Source organism: Myzus persicae, unplaced genomic scaffold (genome assembly GCF_001856785.1).
Source record: "Myzus persicae strain clone G006 unplaced genomic scaffold, MPER_G0061.0, whole genome shotgun sequence".
Classification (NCBI taxonomy): domain Eukaryota; kingdom Metazoa; phylum Arthropoda; class Insecta; order Hemiptera; family Aphididae; genus Myzus; species Myzus persicae.
The window spans coordinates 131,299-149,943 of record NW_019104144.1 but is presented as its reverse complement, the minus strand read 5'-3'; the positions used below and the strand labels follow the sequence as shown (position 1 = coordinate 149,943).

Sequence of the window (18,645 nt, the reverse complement as noted above, 5' to 3'; positions counted from 1 at the left end):
AGATGTTATTAATGTCAAAGAATACAGAGATTCAAAATAAACAACAATAATTAATCCTGTTGATCATTTTCAAAATAAATATATTAATGAATACAATTTGCTACTAAAAAATAATAATACGCCATCATGGTGTTTACCTGGCCATAACCAAAACGTTGCAAAAAGTTCTTTTATGGTGAAAATATTTGCATTTTGCTACTTTGTACAAATCTTCAAAAAATTAAATACGACATAATATGAACCACTGAGTATCAAGTACATAAGATATTAAAAGAATTGTTTTAAGAAAATATTTTTTTTTTAATGTTATCATGGAATATACCCTAATGTTTTCCCTAAAATTAACAAGATATGCAAATACATGCATTTAAAATTTTCTTTTTGATCACATTGTATATAATGGATAAATCAAGAGCATAATGAAAAATATCAAATATGCAATTCCCAAAATTTCAGTGCCTTACCTATTAATTATGATATAATAAATTGTATGTAATTAATTCATTTTTATCCTTTGACAAAAATATATATTCTGCTCAAGCATAAAGATAGTTAAGCATAGATCGTTGTAGACATATTACCTAACCTCACCTGTTCTATACTCTAGTATTATTTCTAAAGAAATGAATTATTTAATATTCCTTAAAAATGACTTCAACTGTCCAATTTTTTTATATAAACTCAATTGAAAAGTTGTTTAAAGTACATCTTTTTATTTATTTAATATAAATTATTTATATAGATCAATTTGCATCAAATTTTCAATAAAATATACTATTGAAGTATAGAAAAATATGCACTACTCTATAATGTAGGAGAACCTCCATTATTGTGAAGACTGACCAAAAATAATCTTGGCTACTGATGGGTATCCTCTTAAGTTTCTTACTTCAATTTTTAAAACAAATTATTGTCAATAAACTACTGATGTTTTTCTTTTTGTTTTATAACAACAATTTATTTTTTTTAATTTTAAGATTATGATAACAATTATTAAAGGAATTTCTTTTTAGTTTCAAATAAAGTATGTTATATTTGAAATTATATTATCAGTCGTTGATTACAAAATAAGGTGTATGTAACAGTCATTCCACTTGATTTTGTATTTACAGCAATTTTAAAATAAAAAATATGAATACATTTTTAATTTTAACTTAAAACAATTTTTGTTGAAAAACCATAACATTCACTTATCTTTAACAAACATTCCACTCTATGATAAAGGTTAAAATTACTAATCTAAACTATGTTACTCATAAAAAAAAAAATTATATATTAGGAATTAAAAACTGATTAAAAACAACTCAAAGAATCTAAAATATGGTTCATTCTTGAGTTTGTACAATGAGCATAATGCTCCCCTGCGAATTGTCACATTCCACTTGATGATTGTTCCAGTCTTTACTTTGACAAAACGTAGAACAGTATGGTGTGCGTCGACACAATGAACACTCTGCAAATGCATCTCTATTGCAATTGGCACACTAAAGAAAAAAAATATTGTATTGCAAAGAACATTAAACAATCAAGTATGTTTTGTACCTTTTTGACATCTGGCATATCATCATTACTTGGCTGTAATCCTGCTGCCACACTTGAAATTGTCTCCACGTCAAAATCATTCCTACGAGAAATAAATTAACAGTTATTTATAAAATCAATGCAACAAACATTATAAATTACCTATTTTCTATAGAATTCTCTTTGGCCCTCTTGAGTTCTGCCAACAACTCTTGTTTTTCCGTACTCCATTTGTACTTGGCAACACGCATAGAGTTACGAAAATGGTGAACCATTTTTATCATTCTCGAAGACATCTTAATTCGTGAATGAAATATTAATATTGATGATACTAATTATTATACATTAATACATAATTGATTTAGTAAGGAACAGATTTTTATAAGAAAAGTTGAAATATTTTCCTAATTGAATAAAACAACTAAAAAAAATATACATACATACATTTAAAAAACCATAATTTTCATAGAGTTAACAACTTTAAGACTAATTGATATTTGTCAGACATTTTGTTTTAATTAAGCCATTTAATGACCAGAAGAGAAAGATAACATGCTGAGGGACAGTCTGACTTCTATAATAAGAAGGAAAGAGAGAACATATTTTTCTTCACATTACAATGATATTTGTATTTTTTTTTTAGTGCCTATTAAGTAATTTTTAATTTTTAACTAATAAATTAATCTGGAAAATTATAAATACGATAACACAATAATAACCGTAATTTTAATAGCCCCATACATATAGCATTCCCAATATTATGATTATATATTTACCTATGTGTTTTGTACTCATAATTTTAAAAAACTACATGTTATTTATCGTCCAGTTTATAATCGTATTTTGAGAAAACTTTTCTTCTAGAAATTTGAAAATATCTGTCTTGCCAGTTTTTATTTCTTATTAGGTTCAGGAGCTACTATTGTTTGTCACTTATGATTAGTATTATGTTATATTACTCGATAAAAATATTTATTTTAATAGTAATCTGTTCCTCTGATCATGAGTTGGTTGAAATATAGTTTTAAAAAAACTTACATTTTCTAACTTTTTAAACATATCTTCTATTGAATCATTTGATTGAACAATTTCAGCTTGAGAAATATCACCAGTCTGGATAAGAATGGGTTCTTCATCTTTTATGTCTATATCACCATTGTCCAATGATATACCTACACTGCTATCACAACTATCTTCATCGTTACTAATAGCTGTACCATCTTCTATTTTTTTCTTTTTCGAATGACTAGACGAATGTTTTTTGGTACGTATTCGTTTGTATGGTGTAAACAGTCGTACAGGGCCAGTCTAAAACCATAAATAAGAGCACCATAAACATCTCACAAAAAAATATCAATGACTTAAGATTGTACTTACAGCAGATTCGTCATCACAACAGGCCGCACATGTACAACTCATAGCATGTGGTAATAAAACTCCATCGTATATTAATGTTTGCAAACTACGGCCACCAAATCGTATACTTCTTTTCCAATCCTTGCTAGAAGCCCTCCCACAGAGGGCTTCAAACTCACTAGGTGTGTACCATTGGTTTCCAAATTTAATACACTTGCCTCGACAGCCAGAACCAAATTTTTTTTTATGCAGTTCTGCGTTGGTGGTCTACGAACATGATTATTGTAATTATGACAATAACTCCAGTATTATGTGGGTATATTAAAAGATATCCTTACTTTGCATCGGACTGGTAATACTGGCAACCTGGCAGCCTCGGTATATGAATAACAAGGTGCTGTATTTGGAGATGATACACCTTGATCAGTCTCTTCTTCGTGAACATTATTGGTGGTCGAGTTATCTGGTCTAAGTACAATATGCGCAGTTTTGAAAGTGCCATCCTAAATAGATAACATTGTATTATAAAGGTTAAGTTGCAAATACCAAAGTATTTTTAATTACTTCGGCTCGAACTACAGTTCTCCAGGTATCACCATCAACTTGAGTGCGCGTATCACAATTTAAACAACTGTTATCCACACACAAGAGAGGTTTGAAATCGTTTGATTCTGAAAGCTGAAATCAAAAATACAAGTATTAAGCCATGGTTAATAGAATATTACTGCAACTATCACTCTGAGAGTGAGAATATAAAAAAATATTTAACATTTTTATAACATGTACATGAATATTATTATGACAAATTGCCTAAATTGATACTGGTACTCAGGCCAGTTAGAACCAGAGTTACAAAGTTTACTTGCGGGCTATATTTAGGTATATCTTGTATTCAATCTACTTGTTCTAACTCAATTTAGAGTGTTTTAAGCTAGTAAATTTCTAAGACTCGATAAACCGATATTTGGCCTATCTAGCACTGATGTTGCCTTAATTTTAAAGTTAATACACCCCTAATAAGATGATCAATAATAATATTTTGATGATACAAGAAGTAATTTTATGATGATTTATTATTTTTATAAAAAGTAGATAATATGTTTATTTTATTAATTGGTCGATGGGAACGGTATTTAAAACCTATACTGCGTCTCGATGATATTGTTTGTAACACTAGTACACAACAGTACATAATACTAGAAATATTCTCAAAAATCATGAATGTTGAATTTCTTGGTGCCATCGAAAACCAGTGCAATGATAAATACCTAAAAAATTGTTTAGTGATAGATTTTGGTCCAAGTGAAACATTTTCATCGGTGACGGAGCAATGGTAATTTCTAGTGATTCCTAAGACTCATAGTTTTTTTATAACAGGTGTGTGTGTGGACCGTGGGTTAGAGAGAGAGTATATAGGTTGTAGATTTTATTGGCTTAAAAGTTTTAGCAAAAAGATTCAGGTACATATACTTTGATGTATTTAATAACAAAAATGTAATATGCCCATTAAATGAAAGAGGGGTCTCTTTTATATTCACAAATGGTGGGAGGATCAAATAATTGTTTGTTTTTTATTATTTTTTAATTAGAGAAGAAAGCCCCGACGACGTGACCATTGGCTTAATTGTTTGTTGTCTCGCGAGTATGCGCCACCACTGAATGTCATAATACTCAAAATCGGGATGGGTAGCCAAACCAAAGGGCGTCCGAGCGACAAAATTCCACTCGCGGCAAGACAAAATCCAATGGTCAAATATTAACGTGCCTATTATTATACATCATTCAATGACCCCATAGCCACCCCCTCCCCCGGTGGGCGCCCTTGAAATAAGCAGTTTTACGTATAAATCATTACTCAACGGGGAAAAAACGGAAAAAATAAATCACGACGACAAATGATACGAAATCCAAAAAGTCGTCAGAGAGTCCGCCCCCGTCAACGCTGTCGTTGAATTACCTGCAGCGAGTCGGCGGTGATGACGTTGAACGTGCCGGCGCCGGACACGTTAATGAGCTGCCCGACGGGTATGGAGGACACTTGTACTTGAGACGACGCGACGTGTTCGGCTGCGGCCGTGGCGTACGTAGCGGCCGACACGGAGACGTCCGACGGCGACGACGACGACGACGGCGGCGGTCCGTTGCGGTTTTCTTTCACCGCGTCGGCGGCGGTGACGACTACGACGTCGGTGGCCCTCGTACCGGTCTCGGCCATGTCCGTCTGTTCGGCGACATTTTCCGAATGACGCTGCCGGCCACCACCGCCGCCACGTTCGTCCACCGTCGTAACCACCGTCGCCGCTTGCAGTCGTTGTTGTTGTTGTTGTTGTTGGTGGTGGTGGTGTTGGTGCCTGCGGTGCTGTTGCTGCTGCTGCTGTTGTTGTTGCTGCTGCTGCTGCTGCTGTTGATGCTGATGTTGTTGTAGTTGTTGTCGATGCTGCTGCTGCTGCTGTTGCTGCTGGAGTTGGTGTTGGTGTTGTTGTTGGTCGTCCGCGTAACCGCCGCCGCCGTCGATCACGGACATATTAATATTATAGTAAATATGTATATTCTCGATCTGGGACAGCGCAAGACGACGGTCGCGCACAATTTATCGTTAAACTGCCTGTACACGTCCGTTTGGTCGTTGGTTTTTTTCGTATCCGGTTCGTAGAGCACGTACCACGAAGCTTCCGGTCCGATCGCAGAGCGTGCAAAACCGGACGCCGAGGTCGATGCGAAACACCAGCGGCGGCGGCGACGACGACGACGATTCCGCTCGACGCCCCGTGTTCGCGTTATCGATGTGACCGCGTATCCGTCGCACTATCTACATAATGATATTATTGTACCGATTGCGACGGTCCTTGATACGGCCGCGACTTTTTGGGCAGGGCGAGCGCGCCGCAAATTACGAAATCGATAGCGTCGGCATTTTTTTGTCCGTTTTAGTTATTGTTTACTCGCAGGATAATAATAATTGAAAAATGGCGTTTTGTTGTTGTTTCATATTTTTTATTGATAAGGGTATCGGGGGCAATGTATTGATAGTTGATACGAATACGTGGGAATGCTGGGCCAGCAGCTCTCTCGAACGGTTTGGACCATGGCTATTAATTGAGTCATAATAATACACTGTTTACGTCTATGGCCGTAATACCGCAGAATAGATTAATCTGTTCTGTTAATTGTGATAATACCGTAACTGCAGTGACGCATACAAAGTCGGATGATATTATAAAAATTTGTATATTTTGATGTTTCCTAACCAGTTAACCACAAACTAATATGATGTCCAAGGGGACACCACGACCGTCATAATATTATGTTTTCTCCGCCGGACTAAACTTACAATATAGCCAATCTGTTTTCAGCAGTCCCAATTTTGTCTAGTTTTTAATAATATAGTCTGTTGACCTATATTATCAAACTTAAAGGTAATACCGTTATCTGTGCTTTCACACTCTAAAACCAAGTTTGACATTGACAATATCTGGATTAGCAGATTCTAGAACGCAAAAGTTCGGAATTTATCATGGGGGCCTTGTGGCCTCGTGGAACCTAATGTCCAATAGTTTACAAAGGCGTCGGGAAAAATCACAGAAAATTGAGGGAAATGGAGTTTTTTAATCAAAACTAGTTTTTGACAAAATCGATTTTGATTTTTGGTTTAACTCTAAAAAAAAAAAATAACCGCATATTCGCATTTTTATACGCAATACAATTTTCAAAATATTTCAACTCTTTTTGAGCTGTTATAAACATAATAGTGATTTTCTATTTTTATTATTTTTTTTTTTTTTAAATAATGTTGAAAAAAAAATTTTTGGTTTGATCAAAAATCTTATGCTGAATTATTTTTAGACGTTTAAATTTTTTTACTTATGTCGATAAAAATATTTTCTGTGTTAAAATATTAGAAAATTTAATACATTGTTCCTTGAGACTTGACATGTATGAATTATTGTGTATTTGTGTTGAATAATATTATCCTTATCAAATATTATCGTATCGTGATGACAAACGAAATTATACATAAATTAAATAATTAAATTAAATTAAATTAAATTATGTATAAATTAAAAAAATATCCCAAACGATTGTGTCCCGAGATACTCAAATGCCACAAATAACCCATTTCTAGGGAAGTATCAGAGATTCGGAACACTTAAGTAGCAAACCTGTTATATCATATATTCAATACTGGTGATGGTAAAACTATTTTTTATTTCAGTCAGTTTTTGAAGTCACTAAATATACTGGGATTCATAAAAAATTATATTTATATACAAATATTACAAATCCAGTTTTCAAAAAAATCGATTTTATTTTTCGGTGTAACTCTATCTGTAATTTTCATTTTAGATTCTGTGTTGAACTAAAAATGTATACATTTCAGTATTTTACGTTTACAAGGATGTGTGTTTTTTGTGCCTGTCATCACGTTTTGGGAGAGTAAAAACGCTTTGATTTTCCTTAACAGCATAATCTTTTCTGGTAAGAATAAGTGAATCTTAATTGGTACTTAGGAGATGGAGGACATATAAAAAAAGGGTAAATGTAAGGCTCTCTGTTGTACAGTAGGTTACAAGTGGGTCAGTGAAATAGACGGTATTAAATTTAAATTCAATGATATAAAATTATTGTATACGAAATTCGATTATGAGCGAAGACGGCGGTCTGTCAGCCTATGATCTTAATTAATAGTACATATTAGATGATATTTTGTGATTAAAGTAATTTATTTAAGTATTGAGAATAATAGTTTAACTTAATTTGCTAAAAAAAAATATATTTGAAAGTTTTACGGTGTGTGTATAAAATGTAATAGTATACTCTAAAATCTTCATTTACTCAAGAATAATATTTTTAAAATACAACAAAATGACTAAAATCATTAATATTTTTGTATTTTACTTGTGTAAATGTGTTAATATGTAATTTCATTCAAAATTGAACTAAAAATAACTATAAAAAACTATGTTTACATATATTTTTGGATTTTTTTGGTTACAGAATTAACTATTTACATGGAACCTACAATTTTTTTTAAAATTCTAACTGAATGCTTATAAAAAATATTGTACCCCCTAATTTTGTATAAAATGTTCACACTTTGACCCAACAAATAAAACATTGACATTTATAGAAAAAAAAAACTAAGAAATTGAAAATGTCTGCTAACGACTTAAAACGAGACAAAATATTTTGAAAATGTTATCAAGTATAGGAATTGAATATTGATAAAATAAATATATGGTGTACATTAAAAATATTTACAGTTATTTGTTTTTGAATTACAACAAAATAAGAAAATCGCTACACGAGAAAACTTATGAGGAATCTTGCATACAATTTTTAAATTTTAGATATAAAAAGAAAAAATTATATGAATTTCTAACTGAATAGAATTTGCTAATTTTAGTGATTTTTTCGAATTTTGTCAAAATATGAACTCGGACTCTCTTTAAAAATTGTTTTGGACCTACACTCAATTTTATTTTAATTTCTACTAACAACAACTTATACGATGAATCTTGTATTATATATTTTCAAGGGTTTTGACCAAGAGAATTCAATTTATTGACATTTATATAAAAAAAATTGATAACTGAATATGTCCGTAAACAAGTCAAAATATTTTGAAAATTGTGTCGTATAGAGAATGCTAATATAAACATTCAGTGAAAATGTCATGTAACTACGGCATTTATTTAGATACCAAAAACCAAACTCAATTTATTTGTCGAAAAACGATTTTGAGTAAAATTTCCGTTTTTTTTTAATTTTGTTTTTCCCGGCGCTCTCGAAAACTGCTGGATATTTAAAATGTTGACCCCCCCATGCATCGACTAGATTCATTTTCCCATCTGAAAAGATTCTGAAGTTGAAGATTGCAACATTTTTTCAACTACTTATCGTGTACGCAGACACAAAAAAAATAAAAACCACACTTCATTGTAAAATCAATAAAATCAAATCAATCGCTCCGCTAAAAATATAAAAGGGTTTTTTAGTTTGCTTACATTTATATTTCCCAGTCCGAAAGATAGGTATCACTTGTGGTATTTTATATTAAATTTATAATTCTATTTACAACCAAGGAAACAAAATCAAATTCAACCAACTTGATGTAAGTTGGTATTAATAATTACCTATTTTCGCAGTTAATACCTATCTTCCTTTTATTTTATTTTTTTATTCTTTTACTCTTTTAGATTTAAGTATACGGACCTTTTTTTTTTTACAACATTCCACGTGTCAAATAATTCTGAAAGAACGTAAACGGCTACACACTACCCAGGGCTCCGGATCTAAGAATTTATAAGCGGGATTACTAATAAAGTACGTCCATTTTTATTGAAATAAGTAAGATTTAAATTAAGTTTTGAAAATTTCAGTATGGGTGATATTACCTATAAAACAGAAGTTTACTCCGCTCGCGAGTTCTCTTTATATTACCATACCTACCGAGTTACCTAGCATTTATACTAAAAATATTACGACAAAAAATTCTTATCGATTAGATAAGTTTAATATATTGCATGTGGTAATTGTTGTTCAATTTGCATTTATTATATTTCTTAGAGATATTTTTCGATGGTTGTTAAAACAATCGATAAAGGTATTAAACAATTTTCAAATTCGTAAAAAAAAAAAATAACTTAGTACCTATATACATAATCCATATTATAATAATATATAATATATTCTCTCTGTGCAGCCAGAATTACCAGAACCAAATTAAGAAGAAATAACACGGATAATTAAATCTTTAAAAAACAAGTCACCGAGGGAGGGCAATATCAATGCTGAATTAATTAAAACATCTACCTCAAAATTAATATCACAGATATGGCTTTTGATCCAAGAAGTATAGAAAAGTGGAAAAGTTCCGAGCGATTAACAAATAGCAATCATATGCCCGATTTATAAAAAAGATGACCCTATGGAAACAGCTAACTATAGAGGAATTTCACTTTAAGACACCTGTTATAAAGTTTTATCGATGGCAATCCTGCGAAGGCTGAAAGTCGATGCTAACAGTATAATTGGAGACTACCAAAGCAGCTTTATGAGAAGGAAATCTACCACATACCCTATTTTTATCATCAGACAATTGTTGAAAAAGCGCTATTAGTATGGTAGAGAAGTGCATCTTTGTTGTGTGGACTTTAAACAGGTCTACGACAGTATTATAAGAGATAAATTATGGGCAGCACAGAAAGAATTTGGTATACCAACTAAATGAATCCAGCTGATAAAAGAGTGCAGTGACGAAACATACTCTAAAGTAAAAGTAGCGAATAAACTTTCAAAAAGTTTCGACGTTAGAGCTGGCCTAAGACAGGGAAATGCGCTTTCCCCTGTATTTTTCAATCTTGACGTTAAAAAAATTATTATATCTCTCCCCGTTAGACAAAGTATGGAAATTCTGGAACAGAACACTATCTTAGCATACACAGATGATATTTTTATAATTGGTAGCTCCCGAATCGAAGTGGATATGAGGACCACAGACCTAATAAAAGCAACAGAACCGATTGGATTGAATTTTAATCAAGAAAAGACCAAATATCTAATAGTATCAAAAAAGGCGATAATTCAAGATGACTTGCAAGTGGATGGATTGGTCTTCCAACAAGTAACAGATGTTAGTTACTTAGGAACTAACTTAAACATTTAAAACAATATGTACAATGAGATAAAATTGAGAATTGTGTCAGGGAACAAGGGATATTATGCACTTTCAAAATTGTTAAAATCAAAACTACTATCCAGAAGGTCAAAAGAGAACCTATACTCCAGCTTTCTACGACCGGTTTGACGTATGGTTGTGAAACCTGGGCGGTGACTAAGGGAGATGAGGAGAAAATGAATATTTTTGAAAGAAAAATACTACGCTGAATTTATGGTCCTGTAATGGAGAGTAGAGAATATAGAAAGAGAACTAACCAAGAAATGTACCAAATTTTTAATTAACCCATTATTATTACGTATATAAAAAGCAACAGGTTAGAATGGGCGAGTTATGTCTGGAGGTCGGAAGGTATGGGAAAAAAATTGTTTACTGGAAGACTGAGCGGAAAAAGGCCCAGGGGGCGACCGAATCAAAGATGGACGGACAGAGTGAAGACGGATCTCACGGAAATCTCAGTAGAAGCAAGAATTGAAGACAGTGATAGGTGGAGAGCAGTGGTTAGGTTAAGGAAGGTCCGAAATAGACTGTGAAAGCTGGAAAGAAGAAGACAATATAGTACATAAAATAACAGATTGTTTGGTTTAATATGGCCAATGGAAAGTCAGGCTAACAATTTTAATAGAAAAATGGTCCGCAGTATTATTAAGGTGTAAACTGTAAGTTGTAAATCATTTTAAATATTTATCATAAACATAATATTATAATATGAAAACTAGCTTTTCTTGGTTTTTACTTGTATGTATCTTATACAATATGAAAATCTCGTTTCACAATGGAAAATGTTTGTTACCTTAACTCCTCCGGAACGGCTGGACCGATTTTTATGACATTTTGAGTGCATGTTAGGTTAGGTCTCAGAGAGTGATGTACACTATTTTTCATACCCCTATATGATGTTAAGAGTGGCTCACATAAAATATTTTTTAATATTTAACATACAAATTGCATAACAATAACAATAATCACCGAGCGTACAACAGCAATATGGTTATCGAATATTAGTATCAATATAACTTTTAAACGATAAAATACATGCAATTCACATACAAAAAGAGTGTATTGCAATAATATTTGGCGTTCCAGTAAGTTTTGATGGAATATTTTTGTTTTTAAAAATATCCGCAATTAGACATACAAACTTAAGTCGCGAAACTCGCAATACTACCAGTCAAAGATATACACTATCAACTATCAAGTAAAACACATCATTTGACGGATGAAAAGGTCAGGTTGTAGGTTCCTGGAAACCCGCGGGCTGCCGTGCCAAAAAATATGCGTATAAACCTGTACAATATGTATATATATTATATAATATATTAATATATACATACGTTATGTATAACGTTTATTCTAATTAATAACTCATTTTCTTAATTTTTTAGTGGAAATTAGTATTTTTTTTTTTTTTTCGGTTAATCGGGCAGAACAGGTTTAAGCATGCATCATATTGCCTACCAAGGAGGCTGAATTGCACTTATAACTGCTCATCGGACTGTCCACGATTAAAATAAAAATAAAACGTATTATTCAAATAATCATATAGATAGTGGTAGTAAACTAATATAGTATGCACCTGATTATATACTGCTCGCATTATCACCATCAAGTCTCTTAAATAGAGATGGCATTTTTAAAGGTCAACAAAGTGCAGGGGATAAGCTAATATTTTTATAAAAATATAATAGACTTATGGATTTTCCAATCAATATGTAGCTATGGATTACAAGCGAGACACTATATTTATTATATAAGAATCTAACTTGATTTTGGAGACGAAGGAAACCGGTTTTGAACCCTCATTATAAATAATAATAATAATTAACTAATTACCAATTATTTTCATATATTCATCGATAACGATGTCTGTTTCTTTTTTTCTTTTATTTTTATTTTATAATCGTTGTATTATTTGTATATAGTCAAAAAATAGTCTTATGTTTTTAAATTAAATTATAAAAAAATAATTTCTTCCGGAGTAAGATCAGGCAGCTAGTATAAGATAATATCGTACATCGCATGAATGCACGATGTAGCTAATCATGTTGACACCACAGTGATTAGATACAAGTGCCCGATTAATATACATAATCCACTTTTCAGACATAACTAATAGAGCCTGAGTCGCTAATAGGTAAGAAAAGACCAAGGAAAAAAAAAATTTTTTTTTAATGTAAAATATAATACTGTTGATTATGAAAATTAAAATATACAATATACATACATTTGTAATTAGTGTGTAAAGTGATCACTTATTAGTTATTAATAGTTATTACCCACATATTTAAATTTTTTAAATATATTAATCAAAAAAATTATTACAAATTACTATCAACAAAAAAATTCACTTAAATGCTTTGTTACATGCAATATAAAATATTTTATGAATCATTTGACAATATGAAAATGTCATATATAAGGTCATTATGATATCTATGCGTGAGCAATTTCCAGTACCCTATAAAAATGTATTTTACTCTCTATTAGTCTATTATATACCAAAAATTATATTGTATTAAAAATATTTAAATATACTACCTATATACAAATATGAATAATGAAAGGTATAATTTTTTTAATTTTTCACATAATTGTTTGGAATTATACAGCAAGATATTTTAAAATAAATAAATTTTGTATACTTCAATATTTTTAAATATTAAATTAAGTACACGTTTTTCTTAAGGGGACTGGATATACCGACCGTTTTTAAGGAGTACTATAATAATAATATGTTTCTAATGTTTCTATGTACATTTGGGCTGTGCAAACATGTGCGTAGTAAGTGATCACTTTACACACTAATTAGTAATTACAAATGTACCAATGTATTTTTTTAAATTTTCATAAATTGTACTTTTTTTCTTTGTCTCTTTTTCCGAGATCCGACTCAGGGAGACATGTGGTGGGTCTACGGGGCCCTTATAAGGGTCGTCCTGTTGTCATATAATTATAAGTATTTAAATACATAATATATTGAGAACGGCGCCCTATTATAGTTATATAATTAAGTGCTGGTGATAAATGCTCCCGCACAGTTGACTCGCTATAGTCTTTATTATTTTGAAATTTACTCATAACTTTAATGCCGTTAATGGCCTTGTCGGTACGCTTTCGTTCACTAAAACGTATTTTATTTTTATCAATGTGCTTACACCTAACACCTTATTCTTTAGGATAGTCCTAATTGATTTTGGAAACTATTCGTGATTTACATATTATACAAAATTAGCACATCGCCGTTTGTGCATAAATATATATATTTATATATACGTATATTGTGTAGGTTATCCTGCAGCCTATGTAATGTTAAATGTGCCACGTGCATATATTAAACCTAATAGTAGGTACCTAATTTAACTACTTTTATCAGCTTATATATAATAATCATGCTATTTACACAATTGAAAATAAATTTATGCGAAGAATGATGAACATGGTGAACAAAGTGTCCCGTGAGGATATACTAATTAGCGGCAGAGTGGGACTTGCCGTCCGTACAAAAACAGGTTTTTTGTCGTTTTACTTCTGAGCTAAAAAAAATGATTAAAAATTATAAAATTAATGAAAATAAATGTTGAGAGGTCAGTATTTATTTTCATAAAAATAAACTCTACAAAATAGATATTTTCAATTGTTTCAAAAAAAAAAAAAATGAAAAAAATTTTTTTTTAACTTTTTTGCCAAAAAAATTAATTAATTAAAAAAATAAAAATATGTAGTTCTTATCTCTGCGAGTCTAATAATAATAATAATAATATTTATTATCTCAGGAGATATCGCAATGGGTAAATCCTCTCAGGACACTGCATAATGTATATACCTGTATCTATACTACACCGCGAGTACCTATATTTTTTACCGCTAATACCTTTTTCCACAAATTAGAAAAACCGTCATTCCTTTTTCCGCTGGTCAAAAATTACAGAATTATTTATACAAAATCGAATAATTCAAATGTTTTATATTAGTGGTATGTTAAAAGTTATTAAATATTTAATGAACAGAGACACAGGGTATATTTACATTGTTTTTAAAATATATTGTCATACCATGTAGAGTTTTAATAGCTATAGTTACTTAACAAAATATATATCATTATTAAATCGTTGCTTAAAGCTTCTCAAAAGCGGGTAAGTCGCTCTGCTGTACATTAGGTGTCTAGAAGGTCGCTGTAATGCATGATGGTATTAAATTTAAATTCAATGATATTAAATCATAATATTGTATACGAAAGACGATTCTGAGCGGAGACGGTAGGTATATCAGTCTAGGATACTTTATATTGTTATGACTTATTATTAATATAGTAGCCGGCGAGTTGAATTAATATTTTTCATAATATATTATTCTTAAACTATCAGCGATGCTGGAAAAATATTAAATAATATACTAATGTAAAATTGGGCTGTTTTGGAAGCGAATTACGACAAAATGACATAAGTTATTTTTGTGTTAATATGTTATTTTTTCCAAATTTAAACTTAAAATGTCTGTAAAAAATAACTGTATTTATAGATTTTTAGATTTTCTAGTTACGGAAAAAAACTGCTTAAGTGGAACCTTGTTTTAAATTTTCAATCCTTAGTTATGAAAATTGAAAATTTTATAAATTATTAACTTCAAAATCATTTTCAATTTTCAGTTTGATAAATATTGTCAAAACTTGAATGCTTGTAAAAAAATCGTGCCTATGTATTTTTAATATTTTTCAACTGCTATTGTAATAATATATCAAGAGCCTTGACGCCTTGTATAGAATTTTCATGCTTTTTGATTCTACCAATAAAATTTTATTGTCATTTGTAGAAAAAAAATGAAAATTTAAAATGCCCGTCAACAGCCTATAACGAGTTAAGTATCTAAATACAGTAATTCGTTTTTGAATTATAAGATAATAAGAAAATCGGTACATGAGAAATGTTGTAAAAATTGCAACTTCAAACGCTCATACAAATTTAATTTGATTTCCGGTAGACATTTTTTTTTTATGAATGTAGACAAACTCGTAAGGGAACTCGTATAAAAGATTTAAATCTTAGATATAAAAAGAAAATTTTTTTTGAATTTCTGACTCAAAATGATTTACTAATTTTTGTGATTTTTACGAATTTTGTCAATATTCTAAGTTCAAACATTCATAAAAAATTGTGGATTTACGCTCAACTATTTCTTTAATTTCCAAGAACAAAAACTTACAAGGAACCTTGTATTACATTTACTAGTTTTTTGACAGAGAGAAAAATATTTTATCGACATTAGTTTAAAAAAAACAAATAATAACCGAAAATTGCCTATATATAGTTCAATGTGAGTCAAATTTTCTTGAAAATTGTTATGCTGTATAAAACTATAGAAAATGTCAAGACAAACATTGAGTGAAAATTTCATGTATCTGCGATCATTTTTTTTAGAGTTATACTAAAAACCAAAATCGATTTTTCCAAAAACTTGTTTTTCGTAAAAATCACTGTTTTTCCTGTCGCTTTTGAAAAACTATTGGGAATTTTAAATTTTGACCTCCCCAATGCTCCAACTATATTTACTTTCTTACCAAAAAAATTGCTGTTGAAGAAAATCGAAACACTTTCACTGCCCCAAAACGTGATGACAGACACAAAAAAAAAAAAAAATAGAGGTAGGTATATAAAAAAACACACATCATTGGAAAATCATCGCTTCACTAAGAATCTATTAAATTCTATAATTTTTGACTGGCGGAAACCGGTGACAACCCCCTACATATAAATATTTTATATACCTAATACCTATATCCTAGGTACTTTATCTTATAGTTGTTGGCAATACTGCTGGGTGACAGTAAGAGAGGTAATTGTGAGAGTAGGGACAGTGTGTGTTGCGGAGCGTGTGCCGCATCTAGTGTGTAACCGTTAAGTCGGGCTAGGAGCCCTAAGCTTTAAGTTGTTATGTTGACTATTCATCTTTTAATAATGCAATAAAGATTTATGCCTAAATACTTGTTTAGTGATTCATTTAAACATTTAGAAAATCCTGACATAGATATCGTAGGTATCGTAGGTATATCATTATATTTAATTTATTGCATATTCGTAGGTAATAATAAAACGAATGAGTTATTACTTATACAAATAATTGTATGAGTTATGAAAAAAAATCCTAATTTAACCCTTTGCATCATGACAAGGGAGGGAAATATGGATTACCATTGCTGCCTCCCAGGTCTATAGTACCTAATACCTACCTACCTACCTACATATCAGGTACCTATTCAGCCATTCAGTGTAGATGTGTATTACTGTACCCATAAGAGGTAAGTCTGACATCTTCTGTTGCAGACAGTTTTATAAGTTCATAACGTTATAAGTTACAAGTACAATGTTTAAAGCTGTATGTCTATACCTAGTGTACTTATAATAACCTATTTTATAGTATTTTTTACTAGATATGTAGGTACTTGTTTAAGCAATTATAGTCAAATTAATAGGTACCTTTATATGTTAATTTTACAGTGTACACCACTGATAGCGAAGTTATACATATAATAATATTAAGCAGGTAATACCTAGGTACCTACCTTCTGGCTACTGTAATAGGCAACAGTGAAGATAATATATTTGAGCGAAGCTACTCAAGAGGGCTGAGGGGAAATCAAAATTCAAAACAGATAGACTTGCAGGTAAATCTACATTCCATTTGATTATTCTCATTCCTCTCTGACTATTTAATAATCCAAATGAGAACGCTTTGACTTCATAAAATAGTTTTGTGGTTTTCCTGCAAGGAAGTTCTTATGTTTCTACTATTCAATTATAAATGATAATCTTGAAAATAAATATGATGAGGTGTTTTACATTATGTTTGGTAAGAGTATCCATCTGAGTTCCTACATTTTTCTTTTTTAGGTTTTTTAATGCCTATTAAAATATTTGAAACCGAATAAAATTCTGTTATTGTTTAAAAAAAAAATTTTAATCCATGCTTCTACAGGTTATGCTAAGTGTATCTGCATGCAAGTACAATGTTAAACAAGCTATGGAAAATAAATTAATTGTACCAGACCTCATTCCCATTGCTCCAAAGGAAATGTTACAAGTAAATAATAAATATGTATAAAACATTTACATTTTCAAATAATCTAAACCCTAAAACCTGATAATTTAAAAATATTATAGGTATATTATCCAAGTGCCTTAAAAGCAGAACTTGGTAATGAACTAACACCCACTCAGGTGAAAGAACAGCCATCAGTTAAATGGAATGCAGAACCATATTCATTCTATACATTATGTTTAACTGGTGAGTATATTGCCAAATTAATAGCTATACATAAAAGTGTTGATTAATTTTTTATTGCTATCTACTCAGATCCTGATGCAGGACCTAAATTAAAAGAATTTCACCATTGGTTGGTAGGAAACATACCGGGTACAGAAGTGAGTAGGGGAGAGACACTAACTGAATATGTCGGTTCCGCAACTCCGCCAAAAACAGGTATATATTTTATACAATAGATATATTTATTAAAATTTAAAGATTAACCTACAAATTACATCTTTTTTTTTAGGACTTCATCGTTACGTGTTCTTAGTTTACAAGCAACCTTCAAGATTGGTATTTACTGAGCAGCATATAAATAATAGGTAAAATAATATGTATACCATACCACATTTACCGTTAGCCATCACTAACTGGGCAACTGCAATAAACTATTATTTACAGTTACATACTTTTATATCAAACATGTTTATTAATTATTTTCAGAACTGCCGAAACCCGTGTTAAGTTTTCAATTCATAACTTTGCAAAGAAGTACAAATTAGGAACACCTGTTGCTGGTAATTTCTATCTAGCACAATATGATGATTATGTTCCAATTTTACTTCATCAGCTAGGAGTCCAGTAATTTATTATTAATATTGAAACCAAATTTTAATTTACTTGAGTATGTACGAGTATATCTACACTTACATTATATGTAGCATTTTTTCAAAAATATATATAATCAAGGTTTTACACTTATAAGATATAGATGTAACTACTTTTTGAAAATATTACTATACAATTTAAGTTTTTAAAAAATAAAACATTATTTTATTTTAATATGCTTG

General features: G+C 30.7%; 2 protein-coding genes and 1 long non-coding RNA gene across 4 annotated transcripts; 2 read left to right on the top strand and 1 right to left on the bottom strand.

Moving 5' to 3' along the window:
* Window positions 1–1,006: 1,006 nt before the first annotated feature.
* On the bottom strand, window positions 1,007–6,085 carry LOC111039235 (deformed epidermal autoregulatory factor 1 homolog). The gene is made up of 8 exons (XM_022322626.1): window positions 4,835–6,085; window positions 3,442–3,555; window positions 3,216–3,380; window positions 2,899–3,144; window positions 2,560–2,829; window positions 1,684–1,817; window positions 1,543–1,624; window positions 1,007–1,484 (listed from the first exon to the last, which is right to left on the bottom strand). Exons 1-8 carry the CDS (start codon window positions 5,399–5,401, stop codon window positions 1,326–1,328), a joined length of 1,737 nt encoding a protein of 578 aa, XP_022178318.1. The 5' UTR covers window positions 5,402–6,085; the 3' UTR covers window positions 1,007–1,325.
* A 2,613-nt stretch (window positions 6,086–8,698) lies between these two features.
* LOC111039243 lies at window positions 8,699–12,342 on the top strand. The gene is made up of 3 exons (XR_002605074.1): window positions 8,699–8,989; window positions 9,075–9,201; window positions 9,581–12,342. It is a non-coding gene; the product is annotated as an uncharacterized LOC111039243 (long non-coding RNA).
* Window positions 12,343–16,163: 3,821 nt separating this feature from the next.
* Window positions 16,164–18,637, top strand: LOC111039215 (protein D3-like). Of its 2 annotated transcripts, XM_022322595.1 has the most exons (7): window positions 16,164–16,847; window positions 17,047–17,213; window positions 17,525–17,629; window positions 17,710–17,833; window positions 17,903–18,028; window positions 18,102–18,177; window positions 18,299–18,637. In XM_022322595.1, the coding sequence occupies exons 3-7, from the start codon at window positions 17,528–17,530 to the stop codon at window positions 18,438–18,440; spliced, it is 570 nt and encodes a 189-aa protein (XP_022178287.1). In that variant the 5' UTR covers window positions 16,164–16,847; window positions 17,047–17,213; window positions 17,525–17,527; the 3' UTR covers window positions 18,441–18,637. The 2 variants fall into 2 exon arrangements, with proteins under 2 accessions (XP_022178287.1, XP_022178286.1); XM_022322594.1 differs by lacking the exons at window positions 16,164–16,847; window positions 17,047–17,213 and adding an exon at window positions 17,242–17,398.
* The last annotated feature ends 8 nt before the right edge of the window (window positions 18,638–18,645 follow it).

Coding starts and splice junctions, on each gene's coding strand:
- LOC111039215 (XM_022322594.1), top strand. CDS start 17,351: ATGATAATCTTGAAAATAAATATGATGAGGTGTTTTACATTATGTTTG. Junction 17,834..17,902: donor CTATACATTATGTTTAACTG/GTGAGTATATTG, acceptor CTATCTACTCAG/ATCCTGATGCAGGACCTAAA. Junction 18,029..18,101: donor CGCAACTCCGCCAAAAACAG/GTATATATTTTA, acceptor CTTTTTTTTTAG/GACTTCATCGTTACGTGTTC.
- LOC111039235 (XM_022322626.1), bottom strand. CDS start 5,401: ATGTCCGTGATCGACGGCGGCGGCGGTTACGCGGACGACCAACAACAA. Junction 1,818..2,559: donor TGTTTAAAAAGTTAGAAAAT/GTAAGTTTTTTT, acceptor TCACGAATTAAG/ATGTCTTCGAGAATGATAAA. Junction 1,485..1,542: donor ATATGCCAGATGTCAAAAAG/GTACAAAACATA, acceptor TTTTTTCTTTAG/TGTGCCAATTGCAATAGAGA.